We start from the raw sequence: 23,268 nt of genomic DNA, 5'->3' as shown, positions 1-23,268 counted from the left end.
AATATTTTGTGAAACGCGTGACTGATTCTGTTCTGTTGTGTAGATGCACTTTCACCAACAGAGGGAGCTCCTGCACTGCTTTCATTGTCACACTAATAAGGATGCAAATCTCTGAGCATCCCCTCCCATCCACACACACAATATCACTTCTTCCACTCTCTCTCATTCAAATTCAGCTCCACACACTCTGCACGGAGCTTTCTGCTGATCGCCCGTGCCTTGCTGCAGTGGCTGCAGCTAAAATAGGTCAGTCGGGCAGGGCGGGAGGGAGGGAGAGAGCGAGAGGTACATCTAACAGAAATGAGACAAAGACTGATGACAACAGATAAAAGAACAGAGAGAGAGAGAGAGAGAGAGAGAGAGAGAGAGGGGGAGATAGAGAAAGAGAACGGCTACATCAGTGAGATAGCAGTCCTGGCCATTTTATCACAAATCCCTACCGTATAGGTGAACTTTGCAAGTTTACAGTAACTGACTGTAGCCCATCTGTTGCACAGTTCATCAGCCCACCTGTACCACATCCATCAACGGAAATAGACCAACACAGCTGCATGTTGCGCTGGTACGAGTGTATGAGGCACAGTAGCTTTGCTACTGCTGTGACTGTTGAATAAATATATCTGACCAGCGTTGGTCCGATGGTGATGCCCTTCCATTGGTGGATGGGATAGAGGGGTGCTGATAAATTGTACAGCATGTAGATAGGCTATAGTTATGTAAAGGGCACCTATATGGCAGGTGTTTCTGATAAAATGGCCAATGTCTGTATGCCATTTGTCAATTGTTAGCACAATATCAGCCTTGCAAGACTGCAATATGCAAATAAGTGTGTAAAAAAATGACTTTTTACCCCTTTAAGCACCATCTTTTGTACTTTAATGTAATATACAGCATATACCAATATCAATGGAATACTCTTTAATTTTCTGTAATTTAACAGAAAATTACACAGAAGCCTCAGCAACTAAATATAATATATATATTTTCAACCTATTCTTTTGGAAGACTCGCTTTCAGCTTTTCAAATAAATCTGCAGGGATATTTTTTTTCAGTTTTTCAAGTAGTTCAGCGTTGGAAGTTGGTTGCCCTTTCTGCTTCACATGATCCAAGTAGTGCCAAGCACATTCAGTGATGTTGAGGCCTGGGCTGCTTCTTACAGCCATTCTTTCAGATCCATAGCGCTGAGGTGTCTTCTCGCAGTGGAAGGATGGACAGAAACACTTGTGGATTTTCCGATCTGAAGCAAGAGTGGAGCGTGATTTTCTCCTCTCTCTCAAAGATGTACTGTTTATCTGATGGTGGCAGTTTTGGTCTTTGGAGGAATATTGTCTGTATCTTCTAACAATTTTTTGAACAGTTTTGCAAACTCTCACTTATTTTCCTTTTGCCTACCTCTTCTTCATGCAAGTGCATCATCTTATATCTAACCTCCTCAGAAAGATCTCTTGAAAAATGAAGGACTTATAGATCTTGGCAATTCTGACTGTAAACGAAATAAATGGGCCGGTCTCTGACTTTTGCACAGTACCACATATTTTGTACTAGCCAGAATCTAGATACATCAAAGACACACTGAAAGTGGACATTAATGGAAATGCTAAGATAAAGGTAGAAGTTAGCATTTCGCAGATTGGATTTTGAGCAGAAAGGTTATTAAGGACTCGGTACTAACTGGCATTTCAAAGGACTGGAACCATGATACCTTCAGCATGTAAAAAAAAAAAAAAACACTCCTGATGTCAATGCTAACACGACTCACAACGTGCTTGGTCCATTATATCAGCATGTGCAAAATCCCACTGACCGACGTTCAGAATGACAATGCAGATAAAAGTAAGACCTCCCTTGGCTATCTGGGGGCTGTAAAACAGGCCAAGACTTTCTGTGATGTAACCCCCAGGTGTGCAGTTGAGCAAAAACGCTATTTAACAACATGGGATAGTTTACAACCTCATAAACTCAGGTCCTCTGTAAGGCTGAAGAATTTTAATGCCTCAACAAGCTTTTGCTCCTCTCTCATAACGTCAAGGTTGTGTGTGGCCTGCTTGGTTTAGCGATAAAAGCAACAAGGGAAGATATATAGATTTGTGTGAGCTAAACAAACACACACTCACACACTCACACACTCTCTGGTCAATGTAATAGTGTTTACTGCATTTAACCCTTTCAAATCTGAAGGCATTATTGTTGTCTTGCTAGTCTGGCAAGCAAACATATTGCTTCTCATCACAGAATCCAGTGTATTTCATCGCTCAACAAGGCCAATTATACTTTACTGCTGTTTGGAAGGGATTCGTTTTCCATAGGGTGGTGGGGTGATGCAATGTAATGTTTATGATTAGTATGCACAAGATAAGAAATCAGAGATGGGAGTGGCTACTCGATTTACGCACTGCCTTCACTCCAGAAAACAGAAGGAAACACATCAAAACATTTAATTTAGCCATTATTTTACTTACCCTAACCATTTACTTTGCTGTCTTAAGTGAAGTGCAGTGTGTCATCAGCATCATCGTTAGCTTTGGAGTTCACAGCCAACAATCAACATCATACCATAAAATAAAAAAAAAAAACAATCTGTAATTTTTTAATGTTCAGAGTGCAACGTCTGATGTAGGACAGCACATATAACTGATTTTAGCCACAGAGAACACAAGTAGCCGCTTCAAGTGCCCTTCCAGTGCTCCTTTTCCACAGAATATGGTGGCATTTCACTGACATGTCGATTCACAGGGGATTAATATAAACCGAGGCTATTTCTTCCACTTGATATACAGAAGGTAAAAGGCTTTACTGATGTGGGAGCGTGCAGTCGGTAAAAATGACTGACATGGCAAATTGGTACAGAACTAAAATCACTGAGAAAATGACATTACCCCACCTCCCCATGTAAAACTAAACCTGTCTGAACAAGGTTTTTGACAGGAAAGAGGGGTCAGATTGACATGCCAAATAACCAACTACAGGCCACTGTTTTTGTATGACGTACAGTCAGGAGGTTCTGAAAATGGGACTGCAGGAAACAAATTGTTATATGCAAACACTCCAGAAAATCTCACTGAAGTGCCACTAAATGCTTCCAAGGAAGTTCTTAAGTAACTTAAAGATGGCGTAAACTTTTTTCAGTCAATTGGCTATAACTCACTCTGAGAGGCTTATTGTTAAGCAGGCAACTACTTACAACAGCATATTTCCGATCAGACCATTAAACCCTACTGTCCATTCACACAGACATTCAGATAGCCAGTCACAACAGAACTAACAAATCCCAACAGTTGTTGCCAGCTTATAGTACAAAAAGATACATGTGGGTGACGTGTCTGAGATCCTCTTGTTATACATTGAACTGATTGTTTAACACAGTGGCATAATTTAATTGTTGGTTATGTAGCAAATTATATTCACGTTAAGTTTACATTACATACATTCAATGTATATTCTGTGTTGTCAGGACAGAGTCAGTACTTTCAGAACTTTCTTGTGGCAAAATGTAGAGCCTGGATTTTCATTCAATCACAATGACGTTTATCACTTTCAGATAAAGTGATAATAATAAAGGCTCTTATCTTCTGCTTATAAACACAAATGTGGTATGGACACATTAAAAATCTGCACTTAAAATGGAAATTCTCCTCATTTCATGAAGTACAGAGTGAGTGCTTTCACATGCTGTGATAACAGAAGCTAAGGCTAAATTGCTGCTTGGACTGGTCTCAGCTGAAGCAGCAAGCGTGAAGAAGGCGTGAAGCGGTCACTCTGCCAGCACAGTCTGCCATGTGTCTTACACTTAAGCAGCGAAAGAGAGAGGCCACTTTACAATGTGTACTCTACCGTCCGCCCGACTGGATTTTAATCAACTGCTGGGTGCTAAGTGAGTATTTAGCCATGCTGCTAAGCTCACATGCACAGTCAGCATTTTCTATATAAGCCTAGAAAAACAAATAGTGTGCATATGAATATTGTTGTTGTCAGGACAAAAACTGCTGGAGCCTATCCCAGCGGTCATTGGGAGGAAGGCAGGATACACCCTAGACAGGTTGCCAGTCCATCACAGGACAGACAGACAGACACATTCACACCTAGGGATAATTTAGCATGTCCAATTGGCCTGACTACATGTCTTTAGACTGTGGGAGGAAACCGGAGTACCCAGAGGAAACCCACACAGACATGGGGAAAACATGCAAACTCAGAAAGAACCCTGGTCACCCGGCCACATATATTACATATATTACAGTATCTCGCAAAAGCGAGTACACCCCTCACATTTCTGCAAATATTTTATTATAGCTTTTCATGGGACAAAACTACAGAAATGAAAATTGGATATACCAAAGTAGTCAGTGTACAGCTTGTACTGTATAACCCAACACACAGCCATTAATGTCTAAATAGCAACACAAGATGTCCAATATGTGCCCAATTGTGTTGTTGTCCCTCCCTGGTGTCATGTGACTCGTTAGAGTTACAAGGTTCCAGGTGTGAATGGGGAGCAGGCCTGTTAAATTTGGTGTTTTGGGTACGATTCACTCATACTGGCCACTGGATATCCAACATGGCACCTCATGGCAAAAAACTCTCTGAGGACGTGAGAAATAGAATTGTTCCTCTCCACAAAGACGGCCTAGGCTATATGAAGATTGCTAATACCCTGAAACTGAACTGTAGCATGGTGGGCAAGGTCATACAGCAGTTTTCCAGGACAGGTTCCACTCCAAACAGGCCTCGCCAGGGTCGACCAAAGAAGTTGACTCCACATGTTCAATGTTATATCCAGAGGTTAAGGCAGTGCTAGATAATAATAATAATGGTGGTCACACAAAAATATTGACACTTGGTGCACAATTCCCAAGAAAAGATATAATAAAATATGAAAAGCTATAATAAACTATTTGAAGAAATGTGAGGGGTGTACTCACTTTTGTGAGATACTGTATCTATCTATCCAACTCTCTGTCTATCTGTCTGTCAGCCTATTTAATAATCAACTGATCAATCAATGTATCAATCAATCCGTCTGTCTCTTTGTCTGTCTGTCTGTCTATCTATCTAACACCCTATCAAAATGTAATAAAATGAGGGCTCTTCTGAGTGATAAAGAGAAAGAGAGAGAGAGAGAGAGAGAGAGAGAGAGAGAGAGAGAGAGAGAGAGATCGAGAGAGAGAGAGAGAGAGAGAGAGAGAGAGAGAGAGAGAACAGTAGCTCATCCCATCAGAACCACAACTGCATCCTCTCTTTTTGTCATTTAGACAAAAATCTCAAAATTTTGGGTAAACACTTTTCCGGAAATGTCTTATGACATAAAATCCCAGAGAAAAAAACCCAGTGTAACACTTCTCCACCATTTCACTTGCCCTTTACCCCTTCATCTCATTTTTCACATCATTTTTTAGCACTCCTTGCTTCCTTCCTTCCTGTCGTCCTATCACAAATGAGTCACACTGTTAAGAAGAAAATGCTGCTAATTTCATTTTTTTCTGATGAAGAAAAACAGGACATTCCACAATGTTATAAAGGCTTTTATAACAGCCTTCAGAGCAGCCAACACTTTAAATTCTCCAATAATGGCTTTTCAGAGGAATGTAGGAGCATTAATAAATAACGATAAACAAGAAAGGCCCTCTAAGCCTTGAATGCAACTTGGACTCCTCACTGCTGTTTTCATCGTCACTGAAGTCTCAGGCAGTATAGACAGTATACAGCTCTACCTGCTTTCTCACGTTCAGTGAATTTACTGTTTTGAACTAGCCGCTTGCTATCTAGGCACCCCCAACACCCTGCCCCCCCACCCCCACCCCACGAGTTCTTTAACGTCCAGTATCTGTCGATACAGAATATGATCCAGTGTTTGCATTAATGTTGATAATACAGTCTACACTTCGAGTACATTACAATTAAGGCCAATCTAATTCAGATGTCAGATGTTCTAGATTCTAGAGCCCATCAACATGGTTTTAAATGTTTAAAATATTGTTTTAATATTTAAACAGCTCAAAGCGAACCAAAGAAAACAGCATAAAACAGTCATTTCAAAAATCTCTCGCAAGAAAACACCAACAGAATTTTTTTATCTACCAGTTCATAGTAAAACATCACAAAATCTACAGAAAATGGATAAAAATCATGAAAATGAGTAGATGGGGCTTTAAAAGGCTGCTGTAAATTCACGCTAAGCTAATATTTTTTTGGCCTAGACATCTGTGTAGATTTAATGTTTCCAGACCATCCCTTTAAGACACACTATGCATGTGAAGCGTTCCTATGGCATTTGTTAGCCAGGGTATGTGTGTATGCTGCCATGTGCGTTCACACGGGCAGACGAGAGGGGAGAATAAAGCCCCGAGGCCGTGACGACGGCGGCTGCTGTGGAATTGGCCGTTATGTGTCTGGACGCTTGCCCATGCAGAGACACATCTAAAGCAGCTGCAGCTCACACAGGGCTCCGGCTGCACTGTGCTAGTGTCTTGATGTAGCGCTGACTTTTCATACTCATTTAGCTCCGCTGAAGAGAAAGAGGGCCCCATTCATAAACCATCACATTCAAATCCCTCACAGTAACTGTAATAAGTGTAAGTGACTGTTGTTGCCATTCAAATGGGATGTTAGCTTTTAACCCATTTATGTTGGACTGCTTCTGTTTTTGCACTGAGTCGATTTGACTTGAAAGAAAATAGAAGAATTTCAAAATTTCAAATCTTACACAAACATCAATGTGAAATATTGTTTAATCTCACTTCTTGGGTCTTTTTATCTCTCTATAAAAGCCCCCCCCCAGGGGCCTCATGAGACCATAATCCGTCCCTGGTTGTTTGTTTTAATCATTTTCTTAACATTTTCTGTTGTTTTATTTTCTTTTTTGTAACATTTTCCTGTATTTTATTTCATTCAATTATTCTACTGACTTATTGCTTTATTTTCACTAGGCTTTGCAGTCATGGTAGTCTATTTCTTAAACTGTAGCTTTTCATACCCCCATGACAGTCAGCTGCCTTCGCCTCACTGTAAACCTGAGCTAAAATAAAGAATGTGATGACTTCCAAGTGAACTGCAGAATCAGGGAGCATCAGTGACAGGTGGCAAAACAAGAATATCATTTTTAAACTGATATGATGAATAATGCTTGACATAGGACATCAACTGTCAAGGTTAAAAACCATTCAGGAAACAGTTACTGCTCTCACTGGCAATTTCCATTTTATTTCCTTTGTATTTCGTGCTTGATAAACATTAAAACACTTTCTACATGCAATGATAAAAACTAAAAATGAACGCATTTAAAACAACATTACCTTCTAGAACAATGGTTTTCATCCTTTGGGCTGCAGCCATCAGTGGGCCATGGTGGTACTGCTAGAGGGCTGTTCGCAGTCATTTTTTAATTGGCAAAATTTTATTACATAAAATATTATTGTTGGGATAATTATTTCCAAAATTACTTATTAAGGTCACGCTCAGTGACTAATCTGGAAAAATGCATGAGCCACATAATCGACATAGCTAGATGTGTATCTATTTTCAGTGCAAGTCAATGGACGTTTCTTTTTTGACTGAATTTGATGGAATTCATTCATCTTTATGCAACGGCCACACGAGCTGATTGGTTTAGAAACGTTCTAACCGTGCTGTTATTTTGCCATAACTATCACTCCGCTAAGACGCTGTTGCTAAGCAACGATTTTGACAGCTGCAGGAGACGCTCAAGCCATTTGAAAGTTTTCACTTTTTACTTTGCCACAAACAACAAACTGATACTTTGAAGATCACATTTGATTGACAGCCGATTTGGTCAGACTCTAAAGATGAGACCACACTAAATTCACAAACTGTCATCACCACTGAGCAGCTTTTCAGTTGGCAGCTGTGACAGAAGAACAGCTAAACAACCTGGAATCAGCCAGAAATGAACCAAATACCATTCGTCAAACGTGTAGTCGCAGCTTCAGAGTCTGACCAAATCAGACTGAGCCATAAAACTGCAATAAAAAACAAAAAAGCTGCTCAGTGGTGACGACAGTTTCAGAATTTAGTGTAAGGAGCTGGAGAGGGAACTGCCGGCTGAGCAGCGAGTGAGTGGAGCTCATTACTCTGGTGTAGCAACAAGCTGCTTTTCAAGGAACTATAATTTGGCGGGAAGAATTGCCAACATTAAAACCTATTAAACGCCACGTTTATTAATTTCTTACTTTATTTATTTACCTGTTGTATAAAAACAATAGCACACTCGAGGTTGTGTGTTACTGTTACATGTTGAAGTTATTTCACATTCAAACAGAAACACAAACAGAAATTTTTCATATATAATTTTAGCATTCGTTGTGTTGCAAGATTGTACAGAATGAAATTTGACGGGCTACATTGTGTTATATTTGTCTACATGACAAACAATCAAGTAAGTTAAATCTTCTTGTGAAAGCGTTTATGGTGGGTTGTGTGGGTCATGAATTGTGAACGGTTGGGAACCACTGTTCTAGACGGTATAAAGTACAGAGTAATTATAGTACCTGGGAGAACAGCACTAAAATTTACTTCCATTAAGTTATTTTACTCTAACATACGAGCAGTGCATGTGTTCTTTTGTGTATGAGTGACTATTTATTGTTCCGTTACCCGCTAGCACACACAGCATTGTATGTAACAGCATGGGTCAGGCGAGGTCACTGCTTTTCTCTTCCTCTGCTGACCAGAGCCATTAACCTCATTTATAATACCATGTTTGTGTGGATCAGGACTGTCTTTTCAGCTCCACCTTCAGCTAGAAATGGACATTAATCACTTCTGCTATTCAAATATCCCGTTTTTAACAAACTGTATTCACATATCCGGTAATGTATATAATGTAATATGTAGTTTTTTTTTAATTCAGCAAATAAACAGCAATTGGGTAGTACAATGTACAGATGTGTTTCCTGTAGATGATGTGTTAACCTACTTTCACTTAGTAGCTAGAGAAACAGTCCTAACAAAGGGGTTCAAATGGTCCTGTCCGCCTTTGTGGATGTGTGGGGATGTGAGCTGACTCATTTTGATGTTTGAGCATAGGCAAATGTTCATCAATGCATAACTGGTATTCTGGGTGAAACTAATGTAGGGCTGTAAGCTGACCATTTTAGGTAACAGCACTTGTGTTGCACATAAAAGCAATATAGCAGCACACAGAGGAGCATGTTTATTATTCAACAGCAGAGGGAAATTGGTGGGGTTTCATGAATAGGAACATGCTTATTATTCAAAAATATGTTCCTCTGCATGCTGCACATTAATATAATATTGCTCCATGCAGAGGGACGTGTTTATTATTCAAAAACAGCCGAGGGACATTGGCTGATCTTCATGGTGTCAAGGAATCCACATTTCTGAAAGTCTCCAGTGTCTCTCCATCCACACTTCAACAACAAAACAGGGTTTTCAAACCTTTCCAGCTGATAGCATTTAGATAAAGATGCGTTTTCAGTGTGGATGGAGACAGAAACTATTACTACTTTGGATGAGCTTTACAGAATTGGTAAAATTACAATTCAGCTTAATGAGCTGAAACACACAAATTTGACATGCATTACTGATTTTGATTGGTTCTTATTTTGCATGTGTAAAAACATGATCATAAAGCTAATCAGCTAATTCAGCTGTTAAAGCAAGCTAATTTAACACTGAACATGACCATTTACTGCAGCCTGACATTTGCATCAGTAAAGTCAAGCTACAAGCCGCATGTGTAGAAGGTCACACTGTTAGGACAGATTGATTGTTGTATAATTATGAGCACTTCTTCTTCTTCTTTCGACTGCTCCCTATAGGGGTCGCCACAGCGGATCATCTGCCTCCATCTTGCCCTATCCATTGCCTCCTCTACTTTTACACCAACCATCTCCATGTCCACCTTCACTACATCCATAAACCTTCTCTGAGGTCTGCCTCTTCTCCTTCTACCCGGCAGCTCCATCTCCAACATTCTTTGCCCAATATATCCACTATTCCTCCTCAACACATGTCCAAACCATCTCAACCTGGCCTCTCTGGCTTTATCTCCAAACTGCTCCACCTTCACTGTCCCTCTGATCTGCTCATTTCTAATCTCGTCCAGCCTTGTCACTCCCAACGAAAATCTCAGCATCTTCATCTCCGCCACCTCCAGCTCAGCCTCCTGTCTTTTAGACAGAGCCACAGTCTCCAAACCGTACATCATAGCAGGACGCACTACTGTCTTATAAACCTTCCCTTTCACTCTTGCTGCTATCCTTCTGTCAAACATCAGCCCTGACACCCGTCTCCACCCACTCCATCCTGCCTGCACCCTCTTCTTCACCTCTTTTCTACACTGTCCATTGCTCTGGATGGTTGACCCAAGATATTTGAAGTCATCCACCTTTACGACCTCTACTTCTTGCATCTTCAATAATTATGAGCACTTAATGTCACTAAAAGCTCCCTCACAGAATGTGAGTACATGAAAGTGCTGCTGAATGTCTGAGACAATGATTTAGGACAGTTTTAAGAATTTACTGAAGTACACGCAGGTCAAATGGTTCTTAAAGGACTCTTATTAACATTACATGCTGAAACTCAGAAGACACATGTAGGTACACTGGTGGTTTGGATAGTAAATAAAATGGCTGTATTTGAGAAGCAGACGTTGTGACACCTGGTTCTAATCATTGCCACTGTAAATGTGTAATTTCACATCCAAACACTCTGAATGGCTTTAACTGCATCTCAACTAATGAATCATTCAGACTCAAATTTACACAAATAGCCCGAATTCCATATAAACATGATAGAAAATCTGCTGATGCTGCTTCTAACCTGCCTAGTTTCAACTACCTGCATACACAGCACAGTTCAGCTTGGTAGCATTTTAAACTGTAAACTCAATGTAAAGCAGCGCCTCAAAACAAAGAGTGCCATAATTGCCTAGGTTGAACTGCACTTCTGCCATAAAGCTTATCCAATCGCATTTGTGGGCACAGTGTGGACAGAGCAATTATGAGGTGGTCCGCCCAGACTGTCCTGTTATGGGAAGAGGAAAAGAGAAGGACATACCATGTGGTAGTTCACTATTTCCTGCAGACTCTCACCACACTTTTCCAGGCATTCCTGCAAGCAGCAAATTGAGAAAACAGTCATTATCTCCAAAAACACCAGAAACGATTTAGGTATTGTACATATATCACAAAATGAACCAGAAAATGGCAGCTTTAAACTATGAAAATGGCAAACGCATCACCTAAATTTGCTATTACAACCTTCGCTGAAATGAATAGATACGAATTGTTTGCTTGGTGAAGGCAGGACACAATTATTCTTATTGATCAACAATTTCAGACGGAGGAGGCTAGAAGACATGCATTGTGATAGAGTTCCTGCAACACACGCAGCAGGATTTGGCGAAATGGAAATGTTTTTACAATGGAAAACGCAACTAGCATGGCAGACTTTAATAAGATCCTTGGCGTTAGACAAACAGGCCAGCCAAGACAACCTTTAATACCACTCACAGGCGGCGGCGGCAAACAGTCTGCCAGTACTGGCGCAGAGTTTGAGGAGACTGGAGGATCTTGGCTGTATGCAGGACGTTGGGCCTGATTCTCACTGACTAAAGGCGTGGCAAGTTAAAATCAGGGATGTTAGCAAAGCTAGCAGCACTGCTAGAGAGAAGCATAGAGGGGCAGGATAAAGCTAATGTTGATGTTAATGTACAGTATTAGTCAAAATCGTCATTAATACCTGGCTAAAGGAAGAATTGTCAGCTTTTCCAGATTACACTTCGAAAGGCTTTGGCTTAACTTCATGAACTATGTTACTAAAGTCTTATTAGACCTGGATTAGTTTATCCTGTGGAGGTGCTGTAATTTGAGTGATGGAGATCCACTAGGCTTCAGGGAGAAGGAATTTTCTTGTTGGATGACATTTAATAAGCTGAATGAAGCCACTTTACTAGCCTAATTTTACTCTATCTTCCTTTCAGCCACACAACAGGCTGTTACTTTTGGGAAGTGTGGCACCTGTCACCTAATGCTGACATAAACCTCCACATGATGATAATAATGTGGGTAATGTAATAAGGGTAATGTGGGGAAATTACACAGATCTTTTATCCTGTATGAATTGGCCAGTCGAGTCAAGCACAAATTACATTACTGGACCTCCTCTTGTAAACATACCCAGCTCAAACAGGACTTCAGGCAAACATAAATAGTGATTTATTAAATGCCCCCCGAAAGTAGCAGCTAATGAGGTCTGAATGTATGTGTATCTTCTTCAGTCCTGTTGGAAAATTGTCCCAGGTGGATCCTTACGAAGCTGACTGAGAGAATGCCAAGAATGTAGAAAGCTAATAATCATGAGTTGTGTCACAGGTTCAGTATCTTCATTATTGTTTTAAAATGGAAAAAAATAGTAAAAATAAGAAAACATCTATGAGCACACTGTGACAAAATAAACCGTTTGCCTGCTTTTCAGCTGTACAATAGGCTAGTTACAAGGGAATTCCAAGAAATTTTCAAGATTTCTGCAAAATTCATTAAGATGTAAACAGTCATTCAGAGTGGTTTGAAGTGAAATGCTTTATTTCTAGAGAGCTTTACAGAATCACCCTCACTGAAACAGCCTAGCAATAGTTTTGAGATTAGTTTTTGAGGCCTAAAACATATTCTTCAAAATCCATGAATGGCTGAGAGGTACATGCAGGATATTGAGCAGCAAAATAGTCCCAAAAAAACTTTTTTAGACTTACTCAGAAGATGTGCAGGTTAGTAAATAAAATGGTTAAAAAACCTGACTCTGCAATTACCCATTTCAGATCAAACCACTCTGAATGACACTTCAACCACTGAATTATGCAGAAATTAGCAAAAAGAAATGGCAGAATCAGCCATTAGAATATGAGAACAGACGTTGCGCCACTTAAACATCATATTATTTATTTTAAACAGAAGCCACATTTAACTGACCAGGAGAGCAGATGCTATTTAGCATACTTCAGCATAATATCACAGTTTTAGAGTATCCAGACTTTTGACTGGCACTGTACATCACCAAACACACACACACACACACACACACACACACACACACACACACACACACACACACACACACTCACCGATATCATTTCGTCCTTCTTGCACTGCTGAGACAAGTCTCGAATGCCATTGACGAAAAGCTTGTTGGCGCTGACGTACGCCTTCCCCGCTTCAATCATTCCACTGCATAGCTTCACCAGCTACAGAGAGAGAGAGGGAGAGAGAGAAGTGAGAGATTAATACTCCACACTGATCCAATTTGCATACTGCAAAAATGATATTTATCATCATTCAGCATAAACACAGACTTGTATCTTATATGTCTTTTTACCAGGTAGCTAACCCCCTCAGACCTGCACTCTATGAGGTTTGCATTATACATAGACCAGCTACACAGAAACAGACTACGGTCCGACTTATACAGAAATTTTATCACCAAGCTGAAAATTCTGACCACCTGTTTGTCCAGCTTTTGCCTTTATTACAGCTTCCTTTCTTTTCAGGAGACTTGCTTTCAGTTTTTCAAAGAAATCTACAGGGATAGTTTCTGCTGATAGGAACCAGACATCTGAATGTCCTTGAAGCTCCCTCACAGAAAATGAAATGGTTTGAAGTGGTCTGTGGTCTGTGACATTGTTTTGCCATAGTTTTGTAAAAGGACTTTGGCCTAAAATGTATCTTTTAAAATCCATTCATGGCAGAGGGGTAAACGCAGTTGTTAGGTAAAACAGGTCCCAAAGAAAACACGTTTTCTACCACTATTTTACCATCAACATTACATCTGAAAGCTGAACACATATAGGTTGGCTAGAAAGTGGCTATAATTGCATTGTGGGTTAGGGTTAGTGGTGTGGTTGCCTCACAGCAAGAAGGGCCTGGGTTTGATTCCCTGGACGGCCGACCAGGGTCCTTTCTGTTTGGGGTTTGCATGTTCTCCCGGTGTCTGCTTTTCCTCCGGCATGCAGTCAGGCCGATTGGACACGCTAAATTGCTCCTAAGTGTGAGTGTGTGTGTGCATGTATATGTCTGTCTGTCTGTCCTGCAATGGACTGGCGACCTGTCCAGGGTGTATCCTGCCTTCCACCCAATGACAGCTGGGATAGGCTCCAGCTCCCCCTGCGACCCAGAAGGAGCGGCTTAGAAAATGTGTGTGTGTGTGTGTGTGTGTGTGTGTGTGTGTTATTACAATTACTGCTGGTGTTATTTATTTGATGTAGTTTTTTTTAATGATTTCATTAAATTATTGTCTTTGTTTTCACTTCATCTTTTTACCATTTTATTTATTCTTATTACTAATGTGCCTAATCCTTTTATTTGACTGCTTTGATTTATTAATGTTATTTGTCTTAATGTTTAGGTTTTAATAATTATTTTATTTGGTCTTATTTATTTTCTTTGTTATACTTTTACTATCGGGCAGCATGGTGGCTAGCGCTGTCGCCTCACAGCAAGGAGAGCCTGGGTTCGATTCCCCTGCCGGGTGACCAGGGTCCTCTCTGTGTGGAGTTTGCATGTTCTCCCCGTGTCTGCGTGGGTTTCCTCCAGGTTCTCCGGTTTCCTCCCACAGTCCAAAAACATGCAGTCAGGCCAATTGGACATGCTAAATTGCCCCTGTGTGTGAGTGACTGTCTGTGTCTGTCTGTCTGTCTGCCCTGCGATGGACTGGCGACCTGTCCAGGGTGTATCCTGCCTTCCGCCTGATGACTGCTGGGATAGGCTCCTGCGACCCTGACGGAGAAGCGGCTTAGAAAATGGATGGATGGACTTTTACTCTCACAAAATTTCTATTTACTCTTTCAGCCCCTTATTTTTTATATAACAAATGACTCTGAATGCCTCGAAATGAATGAAATCTATCTCACAGAACTACGTCGAAATTTCCCATTTGAGTACATTTTTTGGTTTTGGTGGTCTATCGGATTTTGCACACTTGTTAGAAGTCCCATTTTTTGAACTCCAGCTTTGGAAACTCTTTTTTTTCTCTTATTTTCTTTTTACTTTCTCCTTCCTTATGCAAGTGGATTATCTCATACATAACCTCCTCAGAAATATCTCCTGAAAAACTGGAAATTGAGTAAATGAAGGGTGGTCTCTGACATTTGCACAGTATTGTACACACATACGCACAAATACACACGCATGCGACAGGTGCCGTTTCATCCGCGTTAGAACTCCTTTCACTAATGTGCCAATTAAGTTCCCACATGTGAAGGCCACAGTAACAGTTTCCCACTTTCTCCACATGCCACTAACCCACAGTCTTTACACAGCGCCGTCTCATGTGGCTGCATGTTTGTTTTATGACCTCAATTATCACCCCGGGTCCCGGGTGTGCATGAGACACATTCTCAGGTGGTCCGCATGTGTGAGACTGTACGCATACAACAGTCGTCACTCTCTGGAGCCTGAGCTGTGGCCTACATTGTTACACATCTAACTCAAACCAGAACTCCAGAGTGTTTTGATTTACACTGCTTATTTCTCTCGTTCTGTTTCTTTTGTTTTCGGCTTTTTGGATCCTTTCTTCTTTCCTCTCTCACTCTGCACTTGGTTCTAATCATGTTCGCCTGCACCGTGGCACAGCATGCTGGAGCCCGGAGAAAATTCTCAGCCAGGGAAAGTCAAATCACTTTATTTCTCACACTTTGGTCCAAGTCCCCTGACGCAAAGAGTGACTGTTTCATTCAGGGACTGAGCGGACCCAGACAGATCTCCCTGAGCACGATAAGCAAGCAGCACATTGCATTGCTCCATCTAAGGCTGCACAATATGAACAAAAGATCATATTTCGAGTCAATTACTATTATTATTGCAGTTGTGATTTCACATCCAATATAGTACAAATACATTTCTGAACCATGATGACACAGTATAGTGCAATCATGAGAGACAGTATTCATGTTTTTCGGTCAACGGTGAACCATGACTATCAAAGCTAAACCTTCAGTTCAGGCCATCAGTGTTAAAACTCAAAAAAGAGAAAAACTGCCTCTTCATAAATGCTCATTTCTGCTAGCACCCCTATGGGATTCTACTAGTATGTTAGCTTCTAAGCTAACTTTGATTCACAAAAATATTTTTGGCTGTTCTGGATTAAACATCCATATTTGGAGCTTTTAAAAGATATTCCATCATTTATTTGAAACTTATAAGACATATTCATAATTTCTGTCCACATGATGTAAAAGAAAACAGTACTCATTGGGCCAGATGGCCTTTTTTCCTTGCTCCAAGGTCCAGCTCAGACAACTGTGTGCCCATTGCAGGCACTTTAGACTGTGGACAAGGGTTAGCATGGGCAATCTGACAGGCTTCGTAACCTCACGCAACCATTGGCTTTGGGAGGCCAAAACCCTGTTGATGGTTCATGGTTTGTCCCCCCTCAGACCACTGTCGGTAGGTACTCACCAATGCTGACCGGGAGCACCACACACCTTGCTCTGACCCAGTCATCTGGCCATGACCATCTGGCCCTTGTAAAAGTCACTCAGGTCTACACGCCTGCCCATTATGAGACATTATTCATAATATGTTGGCTTTTTAGTCTTAATAAATAAATAATAATAATAATAAAATAATAAACAATAATAAACGTGTATTTATTGTCACACCAAAAAAGAAAAAAGCCCAGTGTACTTATAAAATGATCATTATATTTCTTTACTGCTCCTAATTTTTGATTGGCACTGTATGCTTGTTTGTAAAACCTAAAAAAACAAAATAACCTACAGCACAATGGATATGATGCTATCTGATTAAAACCAGAAGAGCAGGGAAGGCTTTAACTTTGTGCTGTTGCCTTGGTTACAGATCAAGATGATGGTAAACACATGAAAGGAATAGGAGTGTAATCTCAATCCTGTTTGCTGTTGTCTTCTTTTGCCTGATCTAATTGTCCAGTGCTATAATTACATAAGCCATAAGCCACATGTGAAAACCAGCTCTGAGTCCAAAACAGCGCCAACCCAATAAACAACGTGAGACTGAGGACAGAAGCTCGCTTCAAAGTGGCACAGAAAATGTGAATGTGCCAAAAGCACTCGTCTGGGATGGAAAGGCATGTATATATAATAAACCACTAAAGAATGCTTTGCACAGTATTTGCTAATTAAGACACATGAAGAGGAGTGGACAGATATGGGGTGATGTATGCAGGTCAGTTATAAAACCTCATTACAATTCAAAGACTGAGAGAATCTGAAATCAAAATATAAATATTTCAAAACGTAGTTATAACTGGGAACGAGTTGCATCCGAGTTGAAAAAGACTGTAACGTTAAATTCTTAATGAAAGTCATTGGTAAAAAGCCTAAGTACTCTATAAATGCCTCATTAAACATGTTCAAGCAGTCAAACTTGTGGTACCATTCAAAGGTTTGGAATCAACACTTTGAATAATGTAAAATCATCTGGATGAAAATAAATATATAAAATGACTGTAATAAGCTAATTCTTCACAAGATTCGCTCTATTCTCAGAAGATTGCAAGTTCCCTGATGCCGCAGGCTTCTGTGGCTGGGAGTCCAAGACAGAACGACTGACCACTCTCTCTCTGGGAGGGTAGGATGACCCTCCATCTCCCCACATCATTCAGCATGATGCTAGACAAACATGGCTGCTTGCTTTAAAGTGTGTGGAGCTGACTAATAGCACTGAGTGAGCAGCAGTTTGAAAAGATGCAGTAGTGCTTTACGAGTCTCGGAGGAAGCTCATGCTAGCCTGCATCCTAGCTAGCAGGTGGGAATAGGCAGCAGCAAAACTGGAGAAACAAAAAAAAGAATGACACATCCAGAACAACACCTGTGAATGGTGCATCGTGTTAAAGCACGTGTCACACATCCATCTGGATTAGCTCTACTTGAGAACTCCAACTTCCAGAACTGCCTTGGGAATCACATGACTGATGATGCTCATTCCACAACCTATCATCGTTCCGCTTCACCAGAATACCTGTATTAATTAGATTAGATTAAGTGACCCTTATTAGTCCCACAACAGGGAAATTTCACCTCCACATCGGCGAAGTGAAACACCACATACACACTAGTGAGCACACACCAGTGGTGGACAGTAACTAAAATTTACAGAAAAATGTCATATTTCAGCTGAGTACCGGTAGAGGATGTGTTCAAACGTCTGCATACGCCTCAACATATAAGTGAAGAACTCTACTTATAGCCTTCAGACATGGTGCGTTTACTTGGCTCCAGCATGCATTAGCATCAGTAACAAGTGGGTCTGCCCTGATAGTGATCTGGAAAATGGGAGTGGAAAAGGAGGAGCAGGAGGAGGAGGAGTAATCCAGATTGATGCCTGTCACTCAAGGTTACCAGGAACAGATGGGCCAGTGACATCACGAGCATTAGTGAGGCATCTGCTCTCTTGATTCTAGGCTAACAACGTACTCAGACCCCACAGAGCCACTTACTGAGCTCTAATGGACACTCTGCTGTCCACACGGCTGGTATCAACATAAAAACACTCAAATGTAGTGAACACTGGGCATCAGGATTGATTAATGTTGTGGCTTCATTAGAAGTGTGTGGTTGTGTAAAGCACAATAAATACAGCAGGGATGCTGGAAATTTCTGGGCTAATGATGTGGCTGATATGAAGTGCAGTTAGTGTTGATATAAGTCAAAATTGTAAAGATCATGACGCTGGCTACCTCATATTTTTAGGCTATCTATATCAGTGGTTCTCAGAGATGTATACATATTTCTTTGAAAAAGCCGTTTTAGTTGCTCAAGTAATCGTATCATTGTAAGTTTACAGTGACTTATTACTCTGGAATGTCCTTTCACTTTTCAATATGTGCAATTTTTAAAATCAATGGCAAATATGAAAGATTTTCATTGTGGAAAATAGCAAAAACAAAAAAGAACCTTCTTGAAATAAACCTATGTCAATATTGCTTTATAACACTAGACCAGCAGGCCAGCAAAAATGGTGCTTAATGTTGTTTCACGTCTGAAATTTTTCAAAGACTGAAGGAAATTCGAATAAGAAGCCACTTTAGCTTCGACGAGTCTCTCGAGTTATTTGTCCCAGATGTGTGTCCCATATTCTCATGCCAGGCAGCTTCTTAAACAGTATGAAAGGAAATAGAGACACCGTAATCCACGTTGCCATGTTGCTGGTTAAAATTTTAATATGAAGCAGCTAGCTGCTAATGCTAGCTCCTTCACGTTTCTTTAGGCTATATAGATTAGTGAAATTATTTTGTTTGTAATCAAATGACAGACTACCATAGAACATAAGCCAAAACTGGGATGTTAAGTTTTAGCTGTAATTATTTAGCACAATTTTAATATTGAACTGATAATAATAACCACGTTTATCCTATTTAGGATATGTCAGAGTGAATTCACTCAGCTTTATTAGTCAGCGTTTCATTTACAGCATTTGGCAGTTACATTACAATTTGATCATTTTTTACACAGGTAGGCGAAGGTGGTGTTAGGAGTCTTGCCCAAGGACTCCTACTGGTATAGTGCAGGGTGCTTGCCCAAGTGGGGGACTGAACCCCAGTCTACAGCATAGAAGGCAAAGGTGTTACCCACTACACTATACCAACCACTATACATCAGTTAAAGAGGATTACCATCACCATTCCCTAATGCAGAAGCCTCTACATGCACATTAAGCTTCAACCACGTCCTGCATATGGTTAACGGAGCTCTCATAGGCCTCCTTAGAATACAGTAAGAATGATATAACAGCTTATAGAAGTACTTTTGTGCTGTAATTACAGTTCTGTTTAAACTGATGTGATTTCTGGCAGCAAACAGTCCTGGAAACAAACTCTGGACATATAAATATGCATTCTTCCATCAGTGCTTGGAAACAATTAGCAAGAGAATTAGCATTGGTGCATATCATGAGCCAAAAGGCAGAGCATGAAACTCACAAAGCCCAAATCGGTATGTCTTACCTTGTCTAGCTTAGCTTCAATCTCCACCACCTCTGTCTCCACCTCATCAATGTTTGCCCTGAAAAGCACAAAACATGATCAAGTTATGGTGCCGTTACTGCTAAACACAAAACTTAAAGTTTTTCTCTTTGAAAGTATATATTTCCCATTTTGATATATACAACACAAGTATTGCCAAAAGTGAGGGCACTAAAACATAAAAGTTTGAAAAAGATATGACTTTTTAAGTGTGTGAGTCCTTAAAACCTGTAGACACTAGATTTTTATAACAAAGAAAAAGAGGGGTAAACTGAGGCAACCTCAGCTGCCAGAGGTAACTGCTCAAATAATAGTAAAGTTGTGCTTTTTTCATTAGGCCATAGCAAATTCAGTGTCTTTCTAAACTGATCTTTGACACTAATATGATGTAATCTTTTTTTGTTGTTGTTTACAGGATGAAGTTGTCAGTTAAGACTCACAGAGGGTTATGAGGACAAAAAATCAGCATGACCTAGAGGTTATATCATGATTAAATTTAGAGAAACCAGGCAGCAGTGAATGCATTCTTGTGGAAAACGGTTAAACTCTAGTCTTTGCTTGTCACAAAAACAGTTTTTGTCAATAACCTTCTCATATAGATTTGAATGAAATTGGATTAAATCATCAGCTGTACCTAGAACCTCATTTTGAATGCAGGATGGACACGCTTTGCTAGATGAGGAATGTACATATTCAAAGGAGAACAGAAATCAGTGCCGTACAGCCTGGCTCATTTTCTTCTAGTATTAGTTTTAGGTTACTGGCTGACCAAATGGCAAAAGAGGCAATATTTTCATAGGCAGTTGTGAACTTACAGTACTTTAAAACTCAGTAGTTTGGACTTCTGGTCAAAGATTGGTATATCACTGTTGTTGGAACAAAACCTTGTATCTCCACTTTACAGGAGAAGGAAAAACACTTGATTTTCCTTTAATGTAAGTCAATAGAACCAGAATTTTTACCAAGTAATTTTGGGTCATTTTATTTGGCCCATTCATCATGAAATTTACATGCAACATTAAGGGCAACAGGCATTTTCAAATTATGTCAAAATATGTCTAAACCCAGGCTAACAGTTTGGCACTGCTCTGAAAATTGCCATAGTATATGAAGATGCTTCAAGACACAAAAGTCAAGAAGAAATTTATTGCCATTCCATCAATTTTTCCAACAGAGACTAAGCCTTCCATGGCTTCAAAATTAAAATTTACCCAGTTTTCTTCTTACTTCAAATGTACTTGGTTAGCCAGAATATGGTCTTCTTTTGTACTGGAGCTGTGGAGTAATGTAGCTAAAAAGTAATGGAAGCTTTTGCCCTACAAAAACATGGACAGAATTCTGACCCATCTGAATCTGTGTCCATTCAGTCATTTATGAGGTCAGGCACTGATGGTGGATGAGAAGGCCTGGCTTGCAATCAATGTTCCAATTCATCCCAAAGGTGGGGTTCAGGCAGGCCACCAAACTTGTTAAGTCATGTCTTTATGGAGCTCACTTTGTGCACAGGGGCACAGTAATGTTGGTACAGGAAAGGGCCTCCCCCAAACTGCTGCCACACTGTTGGAAGCATTTAATTGCCTGTTATCTATAACCTTCCCTGGAACTAAACAGCCAAGAATAAACCCTGGAAAACTCCCCAGACCATCATCCCTCCTCCACCAAACTTTACAGTTGGCAGAATACTTCTGGTGGGTCACGTTCTCCCAGCATCCACCAAAACCAGATTAATTAATCAGACTGACAGATAGTGAAGCATGGTTCATCACTCCAGAGAACATGTTTGCACTCATGCAGAGTCCAGTGACAGCATGCTTAGCTTTGCATATAGTGATCTTTGCCTGTGTACAGCTTCTCAGCCATGGAAACCCATCTCATGAAGCTCAGTTCTTGTGCTGATGTTGCTTCCAGAGGTGGTTTGGAACTTGTAGTGAGTGATGCAGCAGAGAATAGATGAGTTTTACATGCTACAGCACTTAACTGCACAATAATAGCCCAGGCCAGATCCACAAGGGTAAACTGACTCATGGCAAAGGTGGCAATAACACGACAGTGTCATGTTTAAAGTCACTTTGTCTCTAGTATGTTTGTCTTTGGAGAATGTATGGCTATGTGCTTGATTTTACACGTGGTAGCAATAGGTGTGACTGAAATAGCTGAACTCAGTTATCAGGAGGGGTGTCCATAGACATTTGATCATACAGTGTAGGTTTAAAAAAGAAGCAAGTCACTCTGCAGGAGGATTGAGCTCCACGTCTCTCCTCCTGTTCATAGACAGTAGCCAAGCGCAAGTCTGAGTCTGGCATAGAGAGGCTGAAAATATGGCTGAGACGCATCCACTGAGAGACTCATCACAACACTGTCTGGCAGCTAGCGCAGCAATCTGTGTGCGTGTGAGGTTCAGGGACTAGTGTGTGTATTTTTCCCCAGTGGGGCGATGAGTGATGAGGACGGCGGCTGCCAGTAATTTGACACAGACAAAACAGAGAGAGAAAAGAGGCGAACCGCAGTGTATGGCTAACCTACCCTAATACAGCCAGACCACCACACCCACCCACGGCCAGTGGCAAACCTCCATGTCTGTGTGCCAGACGAGAGCGGGAGACTGTCTGTCAGAATGGAGGCGTGAGGGAGTTTTTGTTTAGAAATGCGTGTTTGATGGAATGTGTGCCCTCCATATGTTCTCAGCCAATGGAGTTTTGCAGATACGGCATTAAATCACTGAATTATGATATTATGTTTTACAATTGTGCATCGACACTTTGATCCCTGGCATCAATATGTATTTCAGGGCTGTCAAGATTAACCAATTAAACTCAATTCCTCTCTTAAAATCTTCTATTCTGCCTTTCATCTTCTTCTGAATCAGCACTTAGCCAGCATGGTTATAATGAATATTTAAAATTCTAACTAACATTACCTGAACTGTACAAATGTCTGAGACTACACATTCGTTTATCTCATTTCTAGTCAAAAGCATTAAGTACATGTGATTAATTTTTCATCAGCATTTAATTAGTTTATGGATTAATTTTGTGAAACCTACTGCTACTCTACCTCTTTAAAGAGACACTAACCTTCAAAGTACAAACTACTACCCAAACTCTCTTCAGCTGCCGTTCAGACTTCTTTCTCATGAGCACCAAAATGGCCAGTTTCTAAGTAGATTAGGTATAAGTTAATCCACTTCCATAAGAAATGAGAAATTTAAAATTGAAACCAGAGTTAAGATATAAAGAAAATGGGAGCTGGTACAGAAAACTGTCCCCGTCAGATAAACAGTATTTAAAGCTTTCATC

At 40.5% G+C, this 23,268-nt stretch overlaps 1 protein-coding gene across 2 annotated transcripts in view; it reads right to left on the bottom strand.

The window, feature by feature from the left end:
- Positions 1-23,268, bottom strand: part of acap3a (ArfGAP with coiled-coil, ankyrin repeat and PH domains 3a) — a 118,641-nt gene that overhangs the window by 46,125 nt on the left and 49,248 nt on the right. For both annotated transcript variants that reach the window (XM_037541227.1, XM_037541226.1), the window contains exons 2-4: positions 19,955-20,012; positions 13,101-13,220; positions 11,039-11,092 (exon numbers count right to left, since the gene is read on the bottom strand). In XM_037541227.1, coding sequence (XP_037397124.1) covers positions 11,039-11,092; positions 13,101-13,220; positions 19,955-20,012 — 232 coding nt within the window. The remainder of the gene's footprint in view (positions 1-11,038; positions 11,093-13,100; positions 13,221-19,954; positions 20,013-23,268) is intronic.

The sequence above is a fragment of the Pygocentrus nattereri genome, chromosome 9 (assembly GCF_015220715.1).
Source record: "Pygocentrus nattereri isolate fPygNat1 chromosome 9, fPygNat1.pri, whole genome shotgun sequence".
Taxonomy (NCBI): Eukaryota; Metazoa; Chordata; class Actinopteri; order Characiformes; family Serrasalmidae; genus Pygocentrus; species Pygocentrus nattereri.
This window is presented reverse-complemented; position numbering and strand designations above follow the sequence as displayed.